The sequence below is a fragment of the Lontra canadensis genome, unplaced genomic scaffold (assembly GCF_010015895.1).
Source record: "Lontra canadensis isolate GAN:19392208 unplaced genomic scaffold, GSC_riverotter_1.0 scaffold3, whole genome shotgun sequence".
NCBI lineage: Eukaryota > Metazoa > Chordata > Mammalia > Carnivora > Mustelidae > Lontra > Lontra canadensis.
In genome coordinates this window covers 29,099,140-29,120,623 of record NW_022630997.1, presented here as the reverse complement: position 1 = coordinate 29,120,623, position 21,484 = coordinate 29,099,140, and the positions used below count along the sequence as shown (strand labels likewise).

The 21,484-nt window shown below is 40.5% G+C and overlaps 1 protein-coding gene across 4 annotated transcripts; it reads right to left on the bottom strand.

Annotated features, from left to right (window-relative positions):
* Positions 1-79: 79 nt before the first annotated feature.
* On the bottom strand, positions 80-20,767 carry NCOA4 (nuclear receptor coactivator 4). 4 transcript variants are annotated; one of them, XM_032837687.1, is made up of 10 exons: positions 20,656-20,767; positions 7,662-7,816; positions 6,289-6,429; positions 6,019-6,107; positions 5,388-5,496; positions 4,759-4,848; positions 4,078-4,224; positions 1,763-2,779; positions 988-1,128; positions 80-598 (listed from the first exon to the last, which is right to left on the bottom strand). In XM_032837687.1, the coding sequence occupies exons 2-10, from the start codon at positions 7,800-7,802 to the stop codon at positions 593-595; spliced, it is 1,881 nt and encodes a 626-aa protein (XP_032693578.1). In that variant the 5' UTR covers positions 7,803-7,816; positions 20,656-20,767; the 3' UTR covers positions 80-592. The 4 variants fall into 4 exon arrangements, with proteins under 4 accessions (XP_032693578.1, XP_032693569.1, XP_032693562.1 ...); XM_032837678.1 differs by having other exon boundaries at positions 4,078-4,221; positions 20,656-20,742; XM_032837671.1 differs by lacking the exon at positions 20,656-20,767 and adding an exon at positions 17,384-17,446.
* Positions 20,768-21,484: the final 717 nt, after the last annotated feature.

Below are 21,484 nucleotides of genomic sequence, written 5' to 3'. Positions count from 1 at the left end.
TAATGTCCAAAATGGCCAAGATTGTTAATACACATTTTGGTAAGAGAAAAAAACATCACTACATTGGCAAGGTTAACTATTTGTGTGAAATACACTATATATTAAACAGAAGAAATCATTTTCACCACCAACGGAAGAAAACCCACAGCAAGGGAAGCATCTAAAAGAGGACAATCAAAAGTTTAGGGAAGCTTACTAGCTTTCCAATACATCAACACGCCTTGATTATACAACTATTTCATTTTTAAAACTACAGTGTTTTAATGTACTTCTAGTAACAACCCAATCTAAGGAGCTGTAGAGGCTTATGAAAAAGACCTATCCACCAAGATGCTATTTCTAGTGTAGGGCTGAGTTAATACTTCTGTAAGAAGGAACTGAATCACCTTAGCATCAACAAACAGCCTTTTTCTTTTACACAGTAACTCATAATTTGATGACTTATTTCTCTTCACTAGCTCAAAATTAGACAGGAAAGGAACTAAGCTGACTGGTCAGACCCAGAAATACAATGATTTGGTAAGCCACACAGTCACTCGGCCCATGGATGTGTGAATCTGCAGAAAAGCTGCTTGACTCGTGTTCCATTCTTTCACATCTATAAAGAAAAGTCCAAAGATTAGAGTCACGTCACTACAGGATAAAAGCAAATCTCTCCCACAACCTCCCTTAGAGCGGATTTATTTCTAAATAGGCTAATAAAATCCACACCGGCTCTGAAAATTCCCAACAGTTTTATCATCTTGAAGGGTCACTTTCAAGTATGTCCTAGTTATTTCATAAAGCAAGTTCAACTGAATTACCTGAAAAACTGTTATGATCCCCCACCCCCCACCCCAGCCACTCTCACTTGCCTAGCATACATGCCATTAACAGGAATATAGTTCAATGGGTCCTGTTACTTCCCAGTGAAGACAAAACATTTTCAAACAGCTAAAATCTTGTTTTTGGTTTTTATTTTCCTTAACACTAGTGGAATGTACACACCTCTAGAGGAGTTCGATATAACCACTTTTCTTTGTCAACTTTAAGCTGCATACAGGCAAAGAGGTCACAAACTGCTGGGAGGCCGTAACGATCTTGGGGAAAGTTATGTTCCTCCTGTAGGGGTGAGTTAAGTAATACTTCCTGCAAGAAGACAAAAAGGGTGGGTTGCTACATGACAGCTGGGAGGCAAGAGACCCAACTTAACTCATCTTCCAAATAGTGTAGTATCTGTAAGGAATATTTTGCCATGTTGTAATAATGTTGTAAATGTTGGCCATTCTAATAAGTAAGAGCAACGGTACAACAGTTTAATCTTTTCTATAAACAGCCAATAAAACAGTATGGGTTTTGTTTTGTTTTCCTTTTTTTGTTTCCTGCAGGATGGGAATTGGGGGTCTGGAAAATACACCAAAATTTCAGTGTGAATCCCTAATCTTCCATCAAAATTAATAGGCCAAATAACACTTAACATATTGAAGGATCTGGCCCCTTTACAAGATTCATGATTAAAGTATAAATCAGGGCCCCTGGGTGGCTCAGATGGTTAAGCATCTGCTTTCGGCTCAGGTCATGATTCCAGGGTCCTAGGATCGAGCCCCACATCGGGCTCTCTGCCCCGAGGGAAGCCTGCTTTCTCTCTCCCACTTCCCCTGCTTGTGTTCCTGTACTCACTGTCTCTCTGTCAAGTAAAATTTTCCTTTTTAAAAGAAAAAAAAAAAAAAAGTACAAATCTACTAACTATAGTTCCAATGGTGTTATTTTGATGTGTGCTCACCTTGGCCTTCTTTCGAAGTAGCCACTTGTCTTCTCTTGAGGTTAACTGGCTGAGGTTTCCCATTTTCTTTCCTGGCAAGACCCAGTCAGCTGTGTTTAAGGGACACCACGAAGTGGCCGCCGGGTTCATAAGCTTTTGCTTGCCAGCTCTATCTTCAGTACTAGGCACTTCTTTGGGACAACCTTCTTTGCATGAGGGTGTGATGAGCCACTCTGACAAAGGACTGTTCCTTATGACTTGGAAGGAATCAGCAATTCTAGAAGGAGCCACTGCCTTTGACATCTTAGCTTGTTGTGTTGCCTCTTTTCTGGAAGGACAGAGCCACATACTCAGGGCATCTGTACACTTCTCAGGCTCAGGATTTGGTTCCACAGGCATACCATTTTTGTCTTTTCCTTCTTTCTTCAGAAGCCATTTACACAGAGCTTCCTTCTCACAGTTCTCATCACACACACACTCTGCAAAGCTTGTACAGGGCTCGTTGGCCTTGCATACCTCCTCTACTTTATATGGGTCCTGATGGTTCTGAACAAGCCAATCCTCCATAATCAGGCTCGGAGTAGACAAGGGTTTCTTGGCCTCAGAATGGTCATTCAGGCACTTCAGATTGCCTAGGTTTTCAATTTCTACACCCTTGGGCTGGTTGCCCCGACAATTGGTACAGGAATCGGACTTGACAAGCCAATCATTCACACTATAGGGCTCCTGGAACACGTGCAACAGGAGCTTCAACTTCTCACTGGTTTCACAGCTGCCATTCCCAGGCTTCTCCAGTTTATGGGATTCCTGAGGAGTCACCAGCCAATCAGAAAGGTCCATCTCATCTTGATCAAGAAGGTCCAGGTCTCCAACCTTTTCAATTTCAACAGAGTAAGAACTGGTGGTAGAATGGCTGTTACACTTTTGGGAAGTTGGTTTTTCAGAAACCTCTTGTTGCTGACTCTTGTAGAGCCAGTTTTCTAAGCCCTTTACGTTGCCCCAGACATTGCTGAAGAAATTGCAGGCTCTGGCAGAAGTCTACACAAGAAGTACACAGTATTAGTTCAAAAGAACATTATGGCTGCTTTGGAATTCAATGATAAGAGTTCTATCTGCACATTTATTACACTGCCCAGTGTTTCTAAATTTACATAGATAAGGCCAAGAGACAAAGGATTTCTCTACTGCAATATTTATATACGTGAATAACAAAAAAATTAATTTTCTGCAGCTTTAAAAAAACTAAAAAAAATAGTAAAGACAAAGTAGGAGAAAGTACTTGTATCATATTTGATAGAAAAGAGTCTGGCAGTTCTACGTAATAAATCTTTATGAATAGGGCGCCTGGGTGGCTCAGTGGGTTAAGCCTCTGCCTTCGGCTCAGGTCATGATCTCAGGGTTCTGGGATCGAGTCCCACATCGGGTTCTCTGCTCAGCAGGGAGCCTGTTTCCCCTCTCTCTCTGCCTACTTGTGATCTCTCTCTCTCTCTAATAAATATTTTTTTTAAAAATCTTTATGAATAAAGAAGACAAAAATGAACAAAGAATATGATTAGGGAACTCATCCAGGAAGGCTAATAAACATGAAAAATATTCAACCTCCATAAGCAAAGAAACTTCAAAACAAGTAAAACTGTTACTTTGTATCAAATTTGGAGAAAAAAGGAACTTATATAAATATGATTGTCACTATTCAAGAAGTTTCTTGAGGGAAGGAAACACCCTCAAATATTCCGCTGCGTATTCTTCTGAATATAAACTGGTACCAACTTCCTGGAAAGCCAAACTGGGGTTATGTATCCAAAGTCTTGAAGGGTATGCAGAATTATAATCTAGAAATGTAATTTCTAGGATTTTACTAATCAAGAATGTGCACAAATGAACTCCTGGCTGTTTAGGGGAACTCTGTTTATACCTAGAAAACTAGAGTTTAAGTTATAGCCAATCAATAAAATATTATATGCTATTAAGGATTTTATGGAAGAAATTAAAGAGAAACATATTTGTGCTCTACTAGTGGAAAAAATCCAGTCAAAACAGGATTTACAGAATCATGTTTCTGAAGTATATGCACACACAGAAAAATGGAAGTATATAAACAAGTGTTACAGTAGTTAGCTCTGAATTTTGGGATTATGAGTTTGTATTTCCTTATGGTTCTGTTTTCTAAGCTTTCTATCTGTAGTGAAGAGGTGTCACTGTTGTAATAAAGAGTTGTAAAAATATTTTCAGCTTAGAACTAAAAACCAAACAAAGACATATAAACCATAAATTAAAAACTAAAACCATCTACTACTACTGCGTCTACCTCAGAAACAATAAAGGAAGTAACACACCTGACTGTTCTCCAAGGTCTGCTTTTGGGTGAGCCAGTCCTGGAGGTTGGTGCTGGGGATGTAAGGAGCCTGACGACCACTGGCAGGTTTGCTTCCAAGGAGCCAGTCACTGAGAGAGACAGCCGTGGTGCTGGATGCTGACTTCTGCTAATCACATAATACTCTGCTGCTTAACGAGGCAATGCCAAATGCCATGGAAGGTTCACCAGAAAAGCAGGAGATCCACACTTTCTAATTTTAGCTTCCCACTGACCCTGCACATATCACATGACTTCCCTAACCCTCCATCTTCACAATTATAAAACAAGAAGTATAGCTCATCTCCAGGGTTGCTCTCAATTCAAAACATCTAGCATTCCTATTCACATTGCCTTAAGAATTATAAAGAGAAGGTTCCCTAAAAGAGAACTACCCCAATCAGAGAGCTAATGATAATATGTCTTATGAACTAATTGATAACAATTGACTTTTTCTCCTAACACCTATAAAACCTCTAAATTTCTATCTGACATTCAGTCTCAAAGGGAGTGTTAAATTGCATAAATTAACTCATTTCCACTGGTGCCATTTTGCAAATAAATGGTACCAAAAAGTAAACAAATAAAAGTGATTTACTCAAAAGCCAAAAGACATATAAGCCAAGTAATAACTTAGTTACCAGAAACAAAAATGACATTTTACCTGTTCTGGCAATGGGATATAACCTCTTTTCTCCAGGAAAGGCCCAATATTTGATGAATTAGCATGAGCAATCAGGTGCTCGGGAATTTGCTATAAAATGAAAGGAAATTAATCACATTTATTAACATCATGCTTTCATCCCAAAAAGATGAAACTATAATTCCTCAATTTCAAAAGTAATAAGCAAAGCATTATCATTTCACTAGAATATTCTTTACACTAAATTCAATGACCAACACAAGTAGTTAGGAAATCTGAGAATTCCCTACTACATAACTCACTATACAAGAGAATTCTTCACCAGAACTGGTAGTATTACCGCTTTTACCAGACCCAAAGGAGACCGTGTTTGGTTTTTTAAAGACCATTCAAGTCATAGATCTTATAAGAAATATGTCAAAAGTTACGTAAAAGGATACAAGATGAATTCTGGAGATTTTAACTGAGTCAGTTCCACATTCCAAGAACTACCAGCCTAATGCTCTATCAACTTAATCAGAACATGAAACTTCTGAAGCATAGCAAATGCTCAAGAAAGCCACTATTCATAGTAAAAATTTTCAAGACCATCTGTGAGTCCACAGATCTGAGAAGTGCTTTATGAATTGTCTGAGATCAACACTACTCACAATAGTCTTGAGGGATCCAAACGTGGTGATGGCCTGACGCAGAGCAGCTGTGTCTGCTTCAAACAGCAGGACAGTCGAATCTTCGGGTTTGAGGGTCAAATTGCCCAGTCTGGAAAAAAAATAAACAAAATCTATTTTTAAGGAATAATGATTTTAATCTAAAACAAAAGCCAAAGTGTGAATGATTTGAAATGATTGTACTTTACTTTTCTAAGAAACTCATCAAAGGCAGATGACTTCACTATGTACCATCAGGTATAATATTAAGTATATAAAGTCAGATGATCTTATCATAGGAAAAGAGAAGTCAGGTTAAATCCAAGACATACAATAAGTCACAAAATTGACTTGTTTTTTAAATACATTGAAGCTGGGGCAGCTGGGTGCTTCAGTTGGTCAACCATCTGCCTCGGGCTCAGGTTACGATTCGGGGCTTTTAGAATCAAACCCCATGTCAGGCTCCCTGCTCAGCGGAAAGCCTTTCCTCCCTCTCCCCCCCCGCCCCAACTGCCCCCCACCCCTGCTCTCTCTTGATATCTCTCTCAAATAAATAAATAAAATCTTTTAAAAAATAAAATACATACATCAAATCAAAGAGCCAAAAGTCAAAACAAGTAAAAAATATCTTTACCTCTCCAGGCACACAGAAACTTGATTGGCTAGATCTTTGTTTTGGGTGCACTCTAGTTGATGAATAAGACAATTGAACTGGCCCAGTAACTGTAAGAAAAATGGAACCATGTAGCCAGTGATACTAAAAGCACCAAATATATCCAAGTTAACAAACAGCACTTGAAATTAAACTTATACCTGATCTTTATTAATGCTACATCATAGGAAAGACATTCTTTGGAAACCAGAAACCATACTCAAACTGATTATAGCCTGGCAACCTCCTTACCCAGTAGAACTGTTGGGTCTGCTGCTGAAGTGTCTCCTCTTTAAGCTGATAGAGGAGATCTACCTGCTCATACAGCCACACCTCACGGCTTCGAAGGCATTCCAGGTGACGGCTTATGCAGCTGTGAATCTGGGCTTTGACCTAGGAAACATATACCTATTAGCCTCACTGCTGTTAAAAAGCCCAAAGAATGGTGTTTCCCACAGAATGGTTTCTTAAGTTTGTGAGGGGGGGTCACAAATCCTTTTCATCATCCAATCATATCTATGGAGCATCTCCCCAGAAAATACATATTATACACTCAAAATTTTACCCGTTAATTCTGGAATTTATGGTCCCCAAAGCAAAACCATGGACCCAGTTTAAGAATTCCAGCCATAAAAGCATTCATAAGCTCTAAAATCCTCCTTCAATACCCCCTCTCTCCAAAGATTAGCAGGTTTATTTGGATGACCTAAAGTAATCAAGAGAAAATAAAAGGATAGATCATGTAATGCTGATCCCCCTCAGTTTTCCATACAAGTTGAAAACCTAAAGTCTTGCAAATTTGCCAGTGGAGTAAGACAGGAGTATTAATAGCTAGCCCTTATCTCTTTCCTCATTCTATGAATGAGCAATCTATTTACAGAGGCCAATTCAGTGAAGAGATGTGCGACTACCTGTGAACAGACAGAAGACCACAAGGACAGACAGTTTAAGTAAACCTATAAACTAAATGTTTCTGGAAGCATAAAGAGCAATTCAAAAAAGAATAAATATAGAAATCCGCAGGACAGAAATCAGAACAGCTATAAATTATCCATGAGAATTCACATAAGAAACTATTTTAAAACAAATTTTTCCTGTATAATAAAGTTGTATTTCAAAGTCACGTAATACGTGGTCTTCCCACTCACCAACAGAATAATACTAGGTCAATGGAACAAAGAGATTGCATTCTGGCTTGATCTAACAGATAAAGTTATTTACAGAACCATGCCACCGCCAAAACCATGCCACCGCTACGTTAAAAGATGGCCGGGGACATGATGAAGTACCACCCTTCAGGCATCAAGGACACACAGCTGGGAAGTATGGTACTCATTCACTTTGTTATTTCTTCCTGAGGGCAGTCTTGGCCCAGGGACCACACAGAGGAGCAATTAAAGAACGCACGCTGAACTGAACTCTTTAAGGTAGTACAAGGTTCTTCAGACTCTTCTCCCATCTGCTTAATTTCACTTGGGAATCAAAGGTACCAACATTTCAGGCACACCATGCAAGGCATCAGGTGAAGCTTTTTGGTTGGCAGACAGAAGCCAAGCCCTTAGCCATACTCTAACGAGCCCTGTGCTGAGAATCCAGACAAGGGAGGAAAAAAGCACATGTCACACCTCTTGCAGGTTATCTTTAATTTGCTGTTCAGCCCGGAGAACTCCACCAATAGCAAGCTCCAAGTCCCTCCGTGCATCACAACACCTCAAAAGGGGCTCTCTAGTACTGGAGCAGCCACTCTGGTCCTGTGAGGTACTCATTCTGCTCACTGGTCCTTTGAGAGGAAAAAAAAAAAAAAAAAGAACAATCTAAGTTGCACTGTAATTACAACCAAAAACCACCTTTCAATCATCCCCCAAATGATCATTCCAACCAGCTCCCAATTACTAACTTATTTAGATTACTTCCAACACAGACCTCGCACACCGTATACCCTTAATAAATACTGCCTCTTCTTCCCTCCCCACCACTACTGCATTCCTACCCTACAATTCTATGCATGTACTTTAGTGACATTTTAAATGTGAACAGGTTATTCGTAGAAAACAAAACAAAAAGCACTAATTTTCCTCAACTGATATGGCATATGGCCTCCAAGAAGTTAAAAGAACACTACAGTGTTCTTGTGTACACTATGTACACACATAGGGGGCACGTGTTCTTGTTCTGAAAGGTCTAGAAGGATCCGTAATTACTTTGAAAAGCAACTACAAACTACTAACTTGGTAAGCAGAATTAAGAACACTGTCTGGATTTGGCATTTACCTTAATTGATTGGGAAAATGGAAATTTTAAATTATTTTCTTTAAGGTGGGACTTTTATTTAGAGAGGCTTTAGGAATGGTTTCATAGGTAGGATGCTCTCAAGAAATCTAACAAAGTAATTTCAAAGGATTCTGATATGAGGGCGGTGCTTACAGGTATTGGTATGGGAAACTACAGAGTTTTCTAATCATCTTAGGTTTACAAGAGATAAGAAACAGAAGTGGAAAGAACAGCACACAAGCAATGATAAAATAAGAGACTGAGATAGAAGATGGTTGGAAAAACAATGAAGCAAAAGCTTGACAAAAACCACTGGAAGAAGTATGGTGTCTATCTTAGATAGATCTAGAATCAGAGATAGTTTCTAAACACTTAGAAAAAAAGCAGTAATCAATGTAACCCAGCAGGTGTTCACTAAGCCCGATGACTCAAAGTTATTTCCTTCTTGGACAATTCTACTAAACCAGCCACTCAATGTAGTCCAACAGCCACACTCTTATCTGGATGCTCAACAGTATGTCCTGTGTCAAGGTGATATCCTATCTTTGGGGACAAGTGAATATGAGATAAACAGGTACAACTAAATGGAATCCTAAGATTATTTTTCACAAACAACTCAAAAGGATAGAAGACTGAATGAAGCCAGTCTATAAAGTTTTTAGAGGTATATTTTCCCCCAAACTCCCCTGTTTTTCCTAATTACATGGATTAAAAAAAAAAAAAACAAAACAGAAAGCAGCTATTACAGTTGCAGTTAACAAGTCACTTTGATAAAAAGATTCCACAACAATCTCTATACAGCTGTTAAATTTGATAAAACAAAATGTAAATTTTTAAAACTTGAATGGGGGAGGACAAAGTGGAAGAGAATAAAATGTTTTTTAAAAGGATGAAGATTTTTAATTGAAAGTAACCTCTATATGAGTTAGCACTGTGCTGGGTCTGAGAGAAAACACACCATTTGCATTTACCAACAGTACAGTATTTGTCACAGGACTAAGCTGTTCCATGTTTATTAAACTAAATTTAAAATTTCTTTCTGAATAACACAGTTTAGAACAGGCAAAGGGACCTTCAAACCATGAAAAATTTCTCCAGGAAGGGAAGCTGTTTAGCCTAGATAAGTCTCTGGGAGGACTTGATTACGACACTCAAATACTTGGTGCCCGCTTGAAAAGACTTAGATTTGTTCAGAAACACCCAAAGGGAGTAGAGGAGGATTACCAGGAGACATCTAAGGGAACACATGAAAGAACCTCCTGTCAGTTCTGAAGGCAGAGACCTTCTCAAAGAAGCCAGCTTTTGGCTGAACGGCAATCTACCCAATGTAGAGTCCCCCAAAAGGCTGACTCTTCATCTGAAAGCAAGTGACCTCTGGCCTAGACTGTACCTGCAAGCCTAGGATTCAGGACCCACATAGCTAGCTAAAAGCTGGGAAGGGACAAAAGTGGTATGACCCCCATCCTTAAATAAAATGATGGGAAGAAGAAACCTAGTAGGCTTTCTTTTGAGAATCTTAGGGAAAAATACATATTGAGGAACTAGAGATCCTCTAAGAAACTGAAAGATTCAGGAAACATTGTAACTTCCCTGTTATTTCGCTACCTCAATCTGTTTCCCCATAATGACCTCTAAAAAGGAAGGGCCTCTGTAACTAAATTTGACAGAAATCTTTGTGGAATTTTTTTTTAACCCTCAAAAGGCCAGCTGTAACTATTTTGCTAACTTCTTTTCCACACTGTAAACTGACCTGTTTTAAGCAGAGGCATTAATGTACACTTAGTGCACACTGTAGAGATCCTGAACAATACCTGTGCAACACAAGTGAACTGCTGGCTCATATGTGGAGAGCTAGAGTGTCATCTCATTACCACAAGTTGCTTCACTTTGCACTTAAAAATTACATACAAGGCATATTTAGCTGTCTTTCCAATTATTAACCAACTTTCACTTGTGCCAAATTTCCCATTCTTAGGTCTTCATCATTTGTATGGGATGCCATAATGCCTGGCACAGTGTAAAATGCAATCAATAAAATTAAATTAAGATGTACTGGGACACCTGGGTGGCTCAGTCGGTTAAGTGTTTGCCTCCGGCTCAGGTCACGATCTTAGAGTCCTGGGATCAAGTCCCACATCAGGCTCCTTGCTCAGCGAGGAGCCTGTGTCTCCCTCTGCCTGCTGCTCCCCCTGCTTGTGTGCACTCGTGCTCCCTCTGACCAAAAAAAAACCGAAATCTTTTTTAAAAAATAAGTATATAAATAATAAATTAAAATGTACTTCACAATGCCAAACCCGAGCTCTAGATCACACAGGTGGCAAAGTCAAATGCATATAAGTGCTGTTATTACTAGATCCCTAAAGTAGGTCTTCTGAATTCAATTACAAGTACTATAAAAACTATCTAACAGGAACAAAATATGGCAAAAGTACACAAACCGGGTTTTCTCTTTATCAGCTATGGACAGAAGGCAGGATGAGATTTAAGTTACAAAACTGATTTTCCCCACATATTTATCACGTTTTCACATGTTATCCTTCAACGCAGTCATCTTGTTAATAAGGGTCTTTAGAGCCCATCTGTCACTGCCCCACCACCTTCAACAGAAGACTGTCTTAAATGTACATTTTTTGGACAAAGTCAAAAGTTTAAGTGCTTCTAAAACTTTCGTGCCTCTAGGATTCCTGTCCTACTAGGTTTGGAGGGGAAGAGGAAGGAGGAGAGAGAGACACACACGCACCCCTCAAATAAAGAAAGCTCCAGGAAAACCTAGAATTCTCCCCAAAGAGTTCTACAAACTATATATTCTATCTTTGCACAAATCTAATTATGAAATCCAAAGATCATGAAACCAGGATTGAGCAACTAACCACAAATGAAGCTAAATCGTTATCATGTGGTTTAACCATAAAATTTCCAAAAAGCTATAACCCTCTAGTAACCAGCACAAACCACACTTTGAAGCTGAAAATCTCTTAGCCATCTCTTTTGTAGACTGTTCTCATTTTACAGATGAAGCCACTAAGGCCCAGACAATTTAAACGACCTATCTAAAGACCACAGGCTTGAGTTCAGAACTAAAGTTCCTAAGGTCTAGTCCTGGATGCTCTCTGACCAGCTTGTTCTTCCTTTAGTGTCTTATCACCCACAAATTACTTTATTTGCCAATACTAAAGTTTGAAATTAACATTCCAAAAAAAAAAAAAAAAACCAAGAATGAACATTCCAATGGCATGCTACTGGAATAACTTCCACTAAGATTCTGTTCATTTTCATAGTCCTCAATAAATTATGACAATTTTTATTAACATATAATGTATTACTTGTTTCAGGGGTACAGCTCTGTGATTCATCAGTCTTACACAATTCACAGCACTCACCATAGTACATACCCTCCCCAATGAAATTATGACTATATTTAGAACTTCTTCCTTGGATAATGCTAACAAAACAAATAGTACCTGTGCATGTCATGACAGTTTCAGAATAATCAGAACACTGCCAAATACCAGTGCCAAGTATGAAGGACACAGCAAGCGACCTTGATTCTGATCTCACATCTGTATCACAAAGTTCCATTTGTCTATCTGAAGGCTTCGGCCAGGTCATCTCTAACTGCACCTTCCAGCTCTCACTGTTTTTCACCCTTCCCACCTGCCCCTCCTCTCCAAAGAAAAAAAAGTCCACTTTTTATTTTCCTGGCATCCAAATCATTGCTAGAAGCCTACACCCTGAAAAAACAATGCACAGCATACATCTATGTTGTATGGATTACTAAATCTGAAATACTGCCAATTTGGTTATCTTTGATGAGACAATATAGATTAGACTGTACAAATTTTCCGGAAAAAAATTATTAATTATAAAGTAATATTCCACACTACCTTGAGACATTTCTTCGTCACACGTTACTGTTTTAAAAAAAGGGGGTTATTTTTTTATTTCACAGTTCATTCACTCAAATGCTATATATGTCCTACCCTAGCCTCAGCCCACTTTTAATTCTTTATCAACACAAGTATTTTTGAAATTCAGCATCTGATTCTCCGTAACTTTTTTTACACCTCGCAAATAAAGGTTAATACCTGAAGAGACTTACACAAAATAAGTAACCATGAAATCACGATAGCATATTTTAAGATTCACACTTCAGAGTTTACTTCGCTGGGATCTATAAACTTGTTAACTACAGCAACCGAGCACATCAACTTTCCGAAGCAGTAACTGCAAACCGACCACAAAATTCCCCACCTAATGCCAAGTAAGACTTTTCTAGTTAAAAGCAACAATGATTCATGCAACTTTCCAGGTTCCCCAACACTTTCTAAGAGCACAGTAGCCCTACGAAGCCGCGGTACGGTCCCTGGAACCCGCAGCCCTCAGGGGTCACCGCTCAGCACGCATGCGCACAGCCGGGGCCGCAGAGCACCCCCACCTCCCCACCCCAGCGTGGCAAGAGACTCCAAGCGCTCCGGCAGCGCCCCTGGGCTGCCCGACGAACCTCGCAGGCGGGTCTCCGCCGCGCGACCAGCCTGCCGAACCCGAGCCGCTTTGACCACGACTGGAGTGCCAAAGGTTCCCGAGGCTACGAGCCACGTCCCACCCTGCCTGATACTGGCCGCAGACCTCCGCAGCTGGGAGCGCGCACGTCGGCGCCGGGGACGAGCAGAGAGGCTCCGCCCACTCGGGCACCTCCCCTCCCCCGACAAACCTAGGCCCCCGCAGCAGCTAGCAAAGCTCGGGCGTGGATCCTCCTTCCCCGACCCGCCGCTTCCGGAAGCCGGTTACCAGGGGCCGCTCTCCAAACTCCCCTCGGCCCTGCTGCTCCAGCTCGTAGCCTCTGTCCACCCCGCTCCGCGCTCCAAATCGTCAAGACGTCTAAGGCTTAAGGATTTTGCTGCTATTCACTACAGAGAAATAACAACCGTGGGTCTTCTGAAGGCTTACCGAGTTATTCTTGGAATGTTCCTACCCAGTAGTTTATGCCTGCGAGATAACCACTGTCAGCACTGCTGGAGTTCAGCCCTCGCCTTTTGTTCCAGGTGTCCATTATTACTGTCGCCAACTCAATGAGAATTACATGAATTATATGTAAAATGTTTACGACAGTACCTAGCATACAGTATTCCTGTTTGATTATCATGCTCATAGTACGACTAATTTGGTGTCCTTTTCTCCAAAAACAACCCTTACAGCCTGTATATCCAATCAGGCCAGAAGACAAAATCTAGACAGCACTAGTCATTCCCTTTCAATCAATTTTATTAATGTAAAATATTTGCGACAAATAAAAATAGTTTTATTTTTGTAAATAGTAAGTAAAGCAAAACCATATAAAAAAAGCAAAGGAAACACTAACGGCCATCACCTTCAATTAAGAAACCCTCAGATTTCAGATGAACAGACTTTGTGGAGGCTCTGTTTTACCTATGATGCACAAAGTTTCTGGGATCCCGTTTCAGATATTAATTACCAGAAATAAAGAGAAAACAATTTCTTCATTGGATAACACATTTTGTAAAGATAAAAAATTAGACATACTTCTAAATGATGAAAGTTTAAATTTTGTACTTGAAGTCAAATGGCTAGAAAGGAGGAATTCTCTATTAAAATATAACTGATGTCAAGAACTTTCATCTTTTAGATGCCCCTATAAAATACTCACAATGTAAATACAGTAGAAACTGTGCTATCACCTACATAACCGGTAGTCTCTACACCCTCTCTAAAAGATCCTGACCAGAGCCTCCACACACTAAATGCTCCAGCTCTCCCTCACTTGAATTCCTGAGTTACAGCAACTGAGAGTTAGTGTTTGTTCTGTCAGCTTATGTCAGCTTTAGTTTTTACTATAATGATGTGATTTATTCAATTTTATATAAACATAAAAAGACTGTGGAGGAAAAAATCATAAAAATCCAGAATTCCAGGGGTGCCTGGGTTTCTCAGTGGTTACATGTCTGCCCTCAGCTCAGGACATGATCATGGGGTCCTAAGATCAAGCCTCGGTCGTGCTCCCTGCTCAGTGGGGAGTGTGCTTCTTCCTCTGCTCCTCCTCCCAGCTCATGCTCTTGCTTCTTTCTCAAGTGAATAAATAAAAAAATCTTTTTTTTAAAGATTTTATTTTTTTATTTGACAGACAGAGATCACAAGTAGGCAGAGAGGCAAGCAGAGAGAGAGAGAGTGAGAGGAGGAAGCAGGCTCCCTGCTAAGCAGAGAGCCCAATGTGGGGCTCGATCCCAGGACCCTGGGATCATTACTTGATCTGAAGGCAGAGGCTTTAACCCACTGAGCCATCCAGGCGCCCAGAATAAATAAAAAAATCTTAATAAAAAAGAAATATAGAAGAATTCTGCATTCAAAATACTTTGTAGGTTCCTCTTGACTTCCTTAAACTTCATTATTTGCCCTTACATCTTTATAAAATGTTTCTATTTTACCTCTCTTCTGCTTCAAGATTTCTATGCTGTCTCAGAACAAGAGAACCATCCATTCCTAGTAGATCATCTCATTTAGAGATAACATAAACTATAACTCTCCAATGACTCCCTACTTGCCTATAGGATAAAGTCCAAATTTCTTACAAAGTTAATAAAGTTCTCTATTTTCTTGCTCCAACATGATTCTCCTGCTATCGCCTCAGGGCAGCCCCACACTGTGACCTGCTACACAGCTATTCTATCCACAGTCATCCAGGCGGATTCACCTTGTCCAGCTTGGCTCTCCCAGTGCTCTCCACCAGCAATACCAGTTCCCTTCTCCTTACCTGTATGCTTTTCTTTTCTAACTATGCTCAAGTCCCACCACTATGAAGCCTTTCCTGACCCGGCACCCCACTCCTCACTAGTTTGGGCCGACAGAGTTAGCTGCTCCTTCCTCTGGACCCACTCTAATCAGTACAGGTTTCCAGCATGACACCTGTAACATGTTACTCTAATTACATGTTACATTTCTGCCTCCTTAGCTTGAGACCTCCAGGAGAAGGTATCATGTTTTATTTGGCTTTGTACACCCTAATGCTGAACAGATAGCCTGATAAGGGTGTCTTGGCATTACCAACCCTCTTCACTTTACATGCTCTATTGCACTGACATAAAGAGAATGGTGTCCCTGAAGTTGTGCAGTGCTGTGACCCTAAATTCAACAAAGACTTAACTATGTTTGATAAATGGATAGATGAATAAATGATAAGCAAATGTTCAAGTTCAGACTAGCCAGATGAAGTATAGTTCTTGATTAAACATAGATAATCAACTTGATGTCACACTTAAGGCCTGCATTAATTCAGGAAGGTTTTTCAGAGGTGGAAATGTTTCTGGTGTAATGCTACTTTTAGTTTTCTCTCAAACAAGATAAAACTAGCAAGGGTATTGCCACTGACACCATGATCCCAGAACAGGCACTGAGATAAAGCATCTTTCCTGGGTCCAAACATGTCAAAGTTCAGCTATAGAGACTCACAAACATCAGGAAGTCTGTGAGTTAAAGGGGGAAATATTAACTGTACTTGAGCACAGTTAAGTACTTGAGCCAACTCGGGATTTTTTTTTCCTAAGATTTTTGCAGTACCACAGAAATTCTAGCTGACATCACAGAAGTTTGGTAGGCTTTCAGAACTGGGGACCTACCCGATTTTCAACTTGAAACTTCTGCCCATAATACAGTCAAGGATAGGAAAACATCTACCATCACAGTAATGATACCATTTTATCCCCAATTTTATGATAAGTATCTTGTGGTTTTTCCAACAGGAAGTGAACAAGTAATACAATATTTTCTTCTTTCAAGCCCAGGGGACTAGCAATAATGTCAAAATTAAATTCAAAATACACCTAAGATTATGTTCTTATGAAATCAGTACTTGTATTAAAAGACTTAATTTCTTACCTGTAACCAAACTGGCAATCAAAAACCTTTTAACGTATATGGTCAGTTCACTCCTTCACTGAATGAAATTGTCACATCTGTAGAGCACTCTAGGCACTGGGTAAGAGGAATAGTACGTCTCAATTGTCCCCAAACATACTTCTAGCACCAGAGAGTAACATCTTGATTCCAGTGAATAATCAAGCCAGGCAAAAATCAGGGATGATGACTTGGGATAAGAATGGCTAAGAGAATTAGAATGAATCATTCACATCAGAATAAAAAAGAACAGCTTCAAAATAACTATTTTAGGGATGCCTGGGTGGCTTAGTAGGTTAAGCATCTGTCTTAGGCTCAGGTCATGATTTCAGGCTTCTGGGATAGAGCTGCACATATGGCTCTCTGCTCAGCAGGAAGCCTGCTTCTCCCTCATAGGTGCGCATGCTCTCTCTCTCTCTGTCAAATAAATAAAATCTTTTTTTTCTTAAAGATTTTATTTATTTATTTGACAGCCGGAGATCACAAGCAGACAGAAAGGCAGGTGGGGGGTGTAGGGGGGAAGAGCAGGCTCCCTGCTGAGCAGAGAGCCTCATGTGGGGCTCGATCCCAGGACCCTGAGATCATGACCTGAGCTGAAGGCAGAGGCTTAACCCACTAAGCCACCCAGATGCCCAAATAAATAAAATCTTAATTTAAAAAAAAAAAAAAAGTTGAAACACTGTTTAAAAAAAATAACTATTTTATTCTCTTGCCAGTGAATCTACCTAACCCAGAGAGGATGATTACCATGTCAGGCTCTGAGGTATTGTAGACTTGATGTGATTTTTATAAATTATGACCGAATATTATAATTTAACAAGCAAAGACAAGCTGAGAAGAACTAAACAGCAGCTCCTCTGACAAGCACACTATTTAGAGACACTATCTAAAGCTACTCAAGTAAAAGTGCTCAACTTGGCCCCCATATCACCTAGGCCACTCACCTTGTTTGTGTGTTCTATGCTGAAACAAAGCATTCAGACATATCCATAATGAAAACAAAGCCAAAATCTAAGTTGTGGATAAAAGCTTTAAGAAAGCTAAAAAGTAGCAGGAATAGTAACAAAAATGCCATGGACATCTATGGTGCCTCCATGAAACTGAACTTAATCCAATATATATAATCCATACATACATACCTGATCATAGTCACTTTAGACTTGCAACCTACCTGGTATGCAAACAGAAATACTAAATTCACTGATTTCAGCATTGCCTAAAAAAGTGCTCTCTGAACCAGGAGCATATTCTATTGTGTATCATGCACTGTGATAAATCTTTATTGTCTGAGGCTCCGGCTACTGAAAAAGTCAAACAGATGCACAAAATTAATTGAGATAAAGCACTGGTCCTCAGAGACACAGTTCAAAGCTGTGGTGGCCTGATGTTGAGATGCTGAGTGTAACTCCCAGGGAAGGAGCTTGGCAGTGCCACTCTAGCTGCTGGGGCACATACTGCATACCGCCTCAACAGCAAAACAAATGCTGAACATCATTTTTGGTTTTTGCCCTTTTTTATAAAACGCAAAATCCTCTTTGGATTTCTTTCACTTATCGAAAACAGACACAAATGCAGGTCTTTCATAAAGTAAAGTGGCATAATGCAAGCTTTAAAAAACCAGAGGATACCTATATTAGTATAATAGGTAGCTATTTTTATTACTTCTGGTAAGAGTTATATGATGGTGGAATGATAATAAAAGAACACATTTTATTATGTAGCTCATCAACTTAATAAGTCACCATTGTATCTCTCCAGTATTCCTACAGAAGCCTCATGACTGCTCCCCACTCCTCTCTCCTCACCTCTTTGCTTACTCAGTCCAGCCACAAATGCCTCCTTGCTGTTCCTCCAGCATACCCAGGGTACTTCTGCCTCAGGGCCCTTGCACTTTCCTCCAGATATCCTTATGCCCACTCCTTCACTTCCTTAGGGTGTCTGACTACTACTTCCTTAGGCTGTCTTTGCAGTGAAGCCATTCCTCACTATCCTATACAAAATAAATCTTTCTTCCATACACTCCCCCTTAATATATTCCACAGTATTTTCGACAGTATTAATGATAATCTGACATGTAGAAACCATTTATTTTCTGACTCCACTTCAGAAAACACATTAGGAGGTAAGTTCCACCCAGGAAGGAACTTTGTCTTTTTGTTCACTGTTATATAGTAGGTATTCAATAAGTATTTTCTGAATGAATTCAGTAATATTTAATACATCTATGTGCCAAGGGTTTCTTTTTTTTAACTTTCCATTTAGTCCCCACAAACATTTAAAGTACATATTATCACCACAATTCATTAAAAATAAAGAGTCTAGGGGCACCTGGGTGGCTCAGTGGGTTAAAGCTTCTGCCTTCGGCTCAGGTCATGATCCTAAGGTCCTGGGATCAAGCACAGCATCGGGCTCTCTGCTCCGAGGGGAGCCTGCTTCCTCCTCTCTCTCTGTCTGCCTCTCTGTCTGCCTCTCTGCCTGCCTCTCTGCCTACTTGTTATCTGTCTCTCTGTCAGATAAATAAATGAAATCTTTAAAAAGAAAATAAAAATAAAAATAAAGATCCTAAAGCTTGATGAAGTTAAATATGTTATCACCTATAATCACAAGCTTCCAGGTAGAGAAACTAAGATTTAATCTCAGGTCTGAGTCTAAAGTCCTTAGCCACACAATGTATGATAAAGGGATCACTTCAGTACTAAGATTTTATGTATTTACTCAACAAATATTTACTGAGTGAGTACATTGAGATATACTTAGGACAGTCCCTGAGCACAACGGTGAACTTCCTACCTAGAGGAGAATTTGTGCCACTGATTCACCAAAAATTCAGAACATACTAATTCTTTGAAATAAGACACTGAGAGTTAAAAATACACCAGCAGCAATGATGACTGTTTCTGAATGTTTTCCAGTATGCTAACCCTTACTCTCAGAAGGAAATCATTATAAAACATGAGCCAAGAGACTTTTAGATGGGGGTAGGGATGTATCTGAAGCCCCTCCACAGGTTCCTGAAATTCTGGCACAGCTAAGCTGATTTAAATCGGGTGGCTAGGCGTGTCCTATGTAATTCTAAAATATCTCCTCCCCCTCTGAGAATCACATTTTCCTTCCCTTACATAGCTCACTGTGCTTTTCCACTTTTTAAATACCTACCCGTCCAACAATAATAATGTAATTGTAGAGGTTTATTTAGACACAAAATATCACAAAACTTTAAACCCCTAGGATTTTCCCTGCCCACCCAAGGATAAAAGTCCCATAGAAGAGGGGGAAGGAAAAATAAAATGTAAGGAATATTACTGGGCTAGAGCTTACATATATTATCTCACTTCTCTTAACAAATAGGCAAGCTAGCAAACATTCCAAAGAGCAAATCAAGTAATTTCCCTAAGCCGCAAGGCACATGCACCACCACCCCCAACCACTGTAGCATTTGCATAAGTCTTCCTTAAAGGGTCTGACAGTCTTTAAAGTTCAGAAATGTCACGCTAGGACCCCAGTACAGAAATGAGCCAACCATGATTACCTGTCTCATCCTCACCCCAGGAAATAACTCAAGAGTCCTTACAACCACATTTCCAGATCACCAAGTGGGTGGTGGAAAGATAAATCTATCCAAAATACTGTTATGCTATGGTGAACCTTACCCTGATTAGAAAACACCGGAGAACGGTATTGTGAAAAAGCTGCTTTTTCCATTTGACAGCTTTGACCGCTGTCATTCTGGATCGCATCATCCCATCTTACATCATATGGCACGTAAGACTGTTTTATATTACTGTTACCCCGCCACAGGAATTTACTTTCACGAAAATAAGCGTTGTGCCCCCCTTTTTTTTTTCATTGCTGTGGCCTCAACAAAGGCTGAACACATAAGCAATGAATAAATGATCGCTGGTGGGATGAATCAAGGAATGAGCAAACCTTGCTCTTCTCTGTAAAAAAGGAAAGAGAATCAAGCTACCTCTCGGGATTGTGGGGAGCATTACATGAGAGGGTAGGTAACGCTGTGTTGGCACATAGACGGCCGAAAAAAACATCATCTTCCTCGCGTTTTCACCCAACACTTTGGGAATGGATATGCTCTGCGCCCGTTCTGGAAAACGGGGACCTCTTCGCATGCATGAGGCCCTGGCGAGAGAGCACGCTAAACCTTGCTGCTGTCACTCCCGGGGCCGGGAGAAGGCGGGCGGGCAGAAGGTGGTGATCCCTGGCAGAGCCAGTGTCAAGAGCTGAGGAGAGGACAGGCTCAGAGCAGCCAACAGTCAAGAAAAGGTGACCCCCCCCACACCCCGGGGGGCCGGACGGTTTGAGGTAAAGACCGGCCGGGTAGGGCATGGGCCCATGCCTGGCAAGCAAGCGGTCATGGCGCCCCGGACCAGCCCTCGACCTGAGGGCTAGAGGAGGTGTGCAGGCCCCACGAGCCACTGCGGTTCTTACCAGCTCCAAGTGCCGCTCCTGGCGATCGGAGTGGAAGCTTCGTGGGAGAGAGACCAGCCCGATCAAGTAAGGGGCCGAAAGGAAGAGTTCTCGCGAGAACACAACCTTCCTCCCACGCCTCACGCCACACGTCTGACAGTCTCGCGAGATATTCGCTCGGGTCAGCGCAAAGCCCTTGTCCGCCCTCTAGAGAGCACAGAGCGCAGGCGCGCACTCTTTCAGGCGCTCGGTATCCGTGTCCTTTTCCACCCTTTCTAAATAAATCAGATGAAGTGAAGCAAAATTATTGCAGGCACACTCTGTGCCAAGGATTATCCTAAGTGATTCTCTCAGAAGAAAATGTCCTCATAAGATAGATTTTAGCTTTAACCTATGCTTGCAAAAATAAATGTCAGAAGACTCAAAAAAGGACAAATCCTGTATGATTCCACTTACAGAGGGTACCTAGAGCAAGTCAGATTTAGAGAGACAGGAAACACTTTGGTGGTTGCCACAGGCTGGGAGAGAGGAATTATTGTATAATGAGTATAAACTTTGAGTTTGCGATGATGGAAAGTTCTGGTGATGGACGTAGTGATGGTTGCACAACAATGTGGATGTAATTCCACTCAACTGTAAACTTTAAAAATGGTTAAAGTGGTAAAATTTACATCCTGTATATTCGGCTACAACGTTCTTTTTTTAATTTTAGTAAACAAAAGTCAGAGTCCAGATTCCAAGCCACATCATCTGACTCCAAAGCATATGTTCGTTTGCACCACATTGTACCATTCTCCACATTTCACCTCTCTGTACCTTTTCTCAAAATTTGCACAGTGTGACACTACCC

Bases quoted from the DNA above. Each gene is read 5' to 3' on its own strand.
- NCOA4 (XM_032837687.1), bottom strand. From the start codon at position 7,802: ATGAGTACCTCACAGGACCAGAGTGGCTGCTCCAGTACTAGAGAGCCC. The intron at 5,497-6,018 runs GTAAAGATATTT...TTTTTTTTCCAG, and splicing joins GTTTCTGTGTGCCTGGAGAG to ACTGGGCAATTTGACCCTCA. The intron at 2,780-4,077 runs GTGTGTTACTTC...CTTCTTGTGTAG, and splicing joins AGACCTTGGAGAACAGTCAG to ACTTCTGCCAGAGCCTGCAA.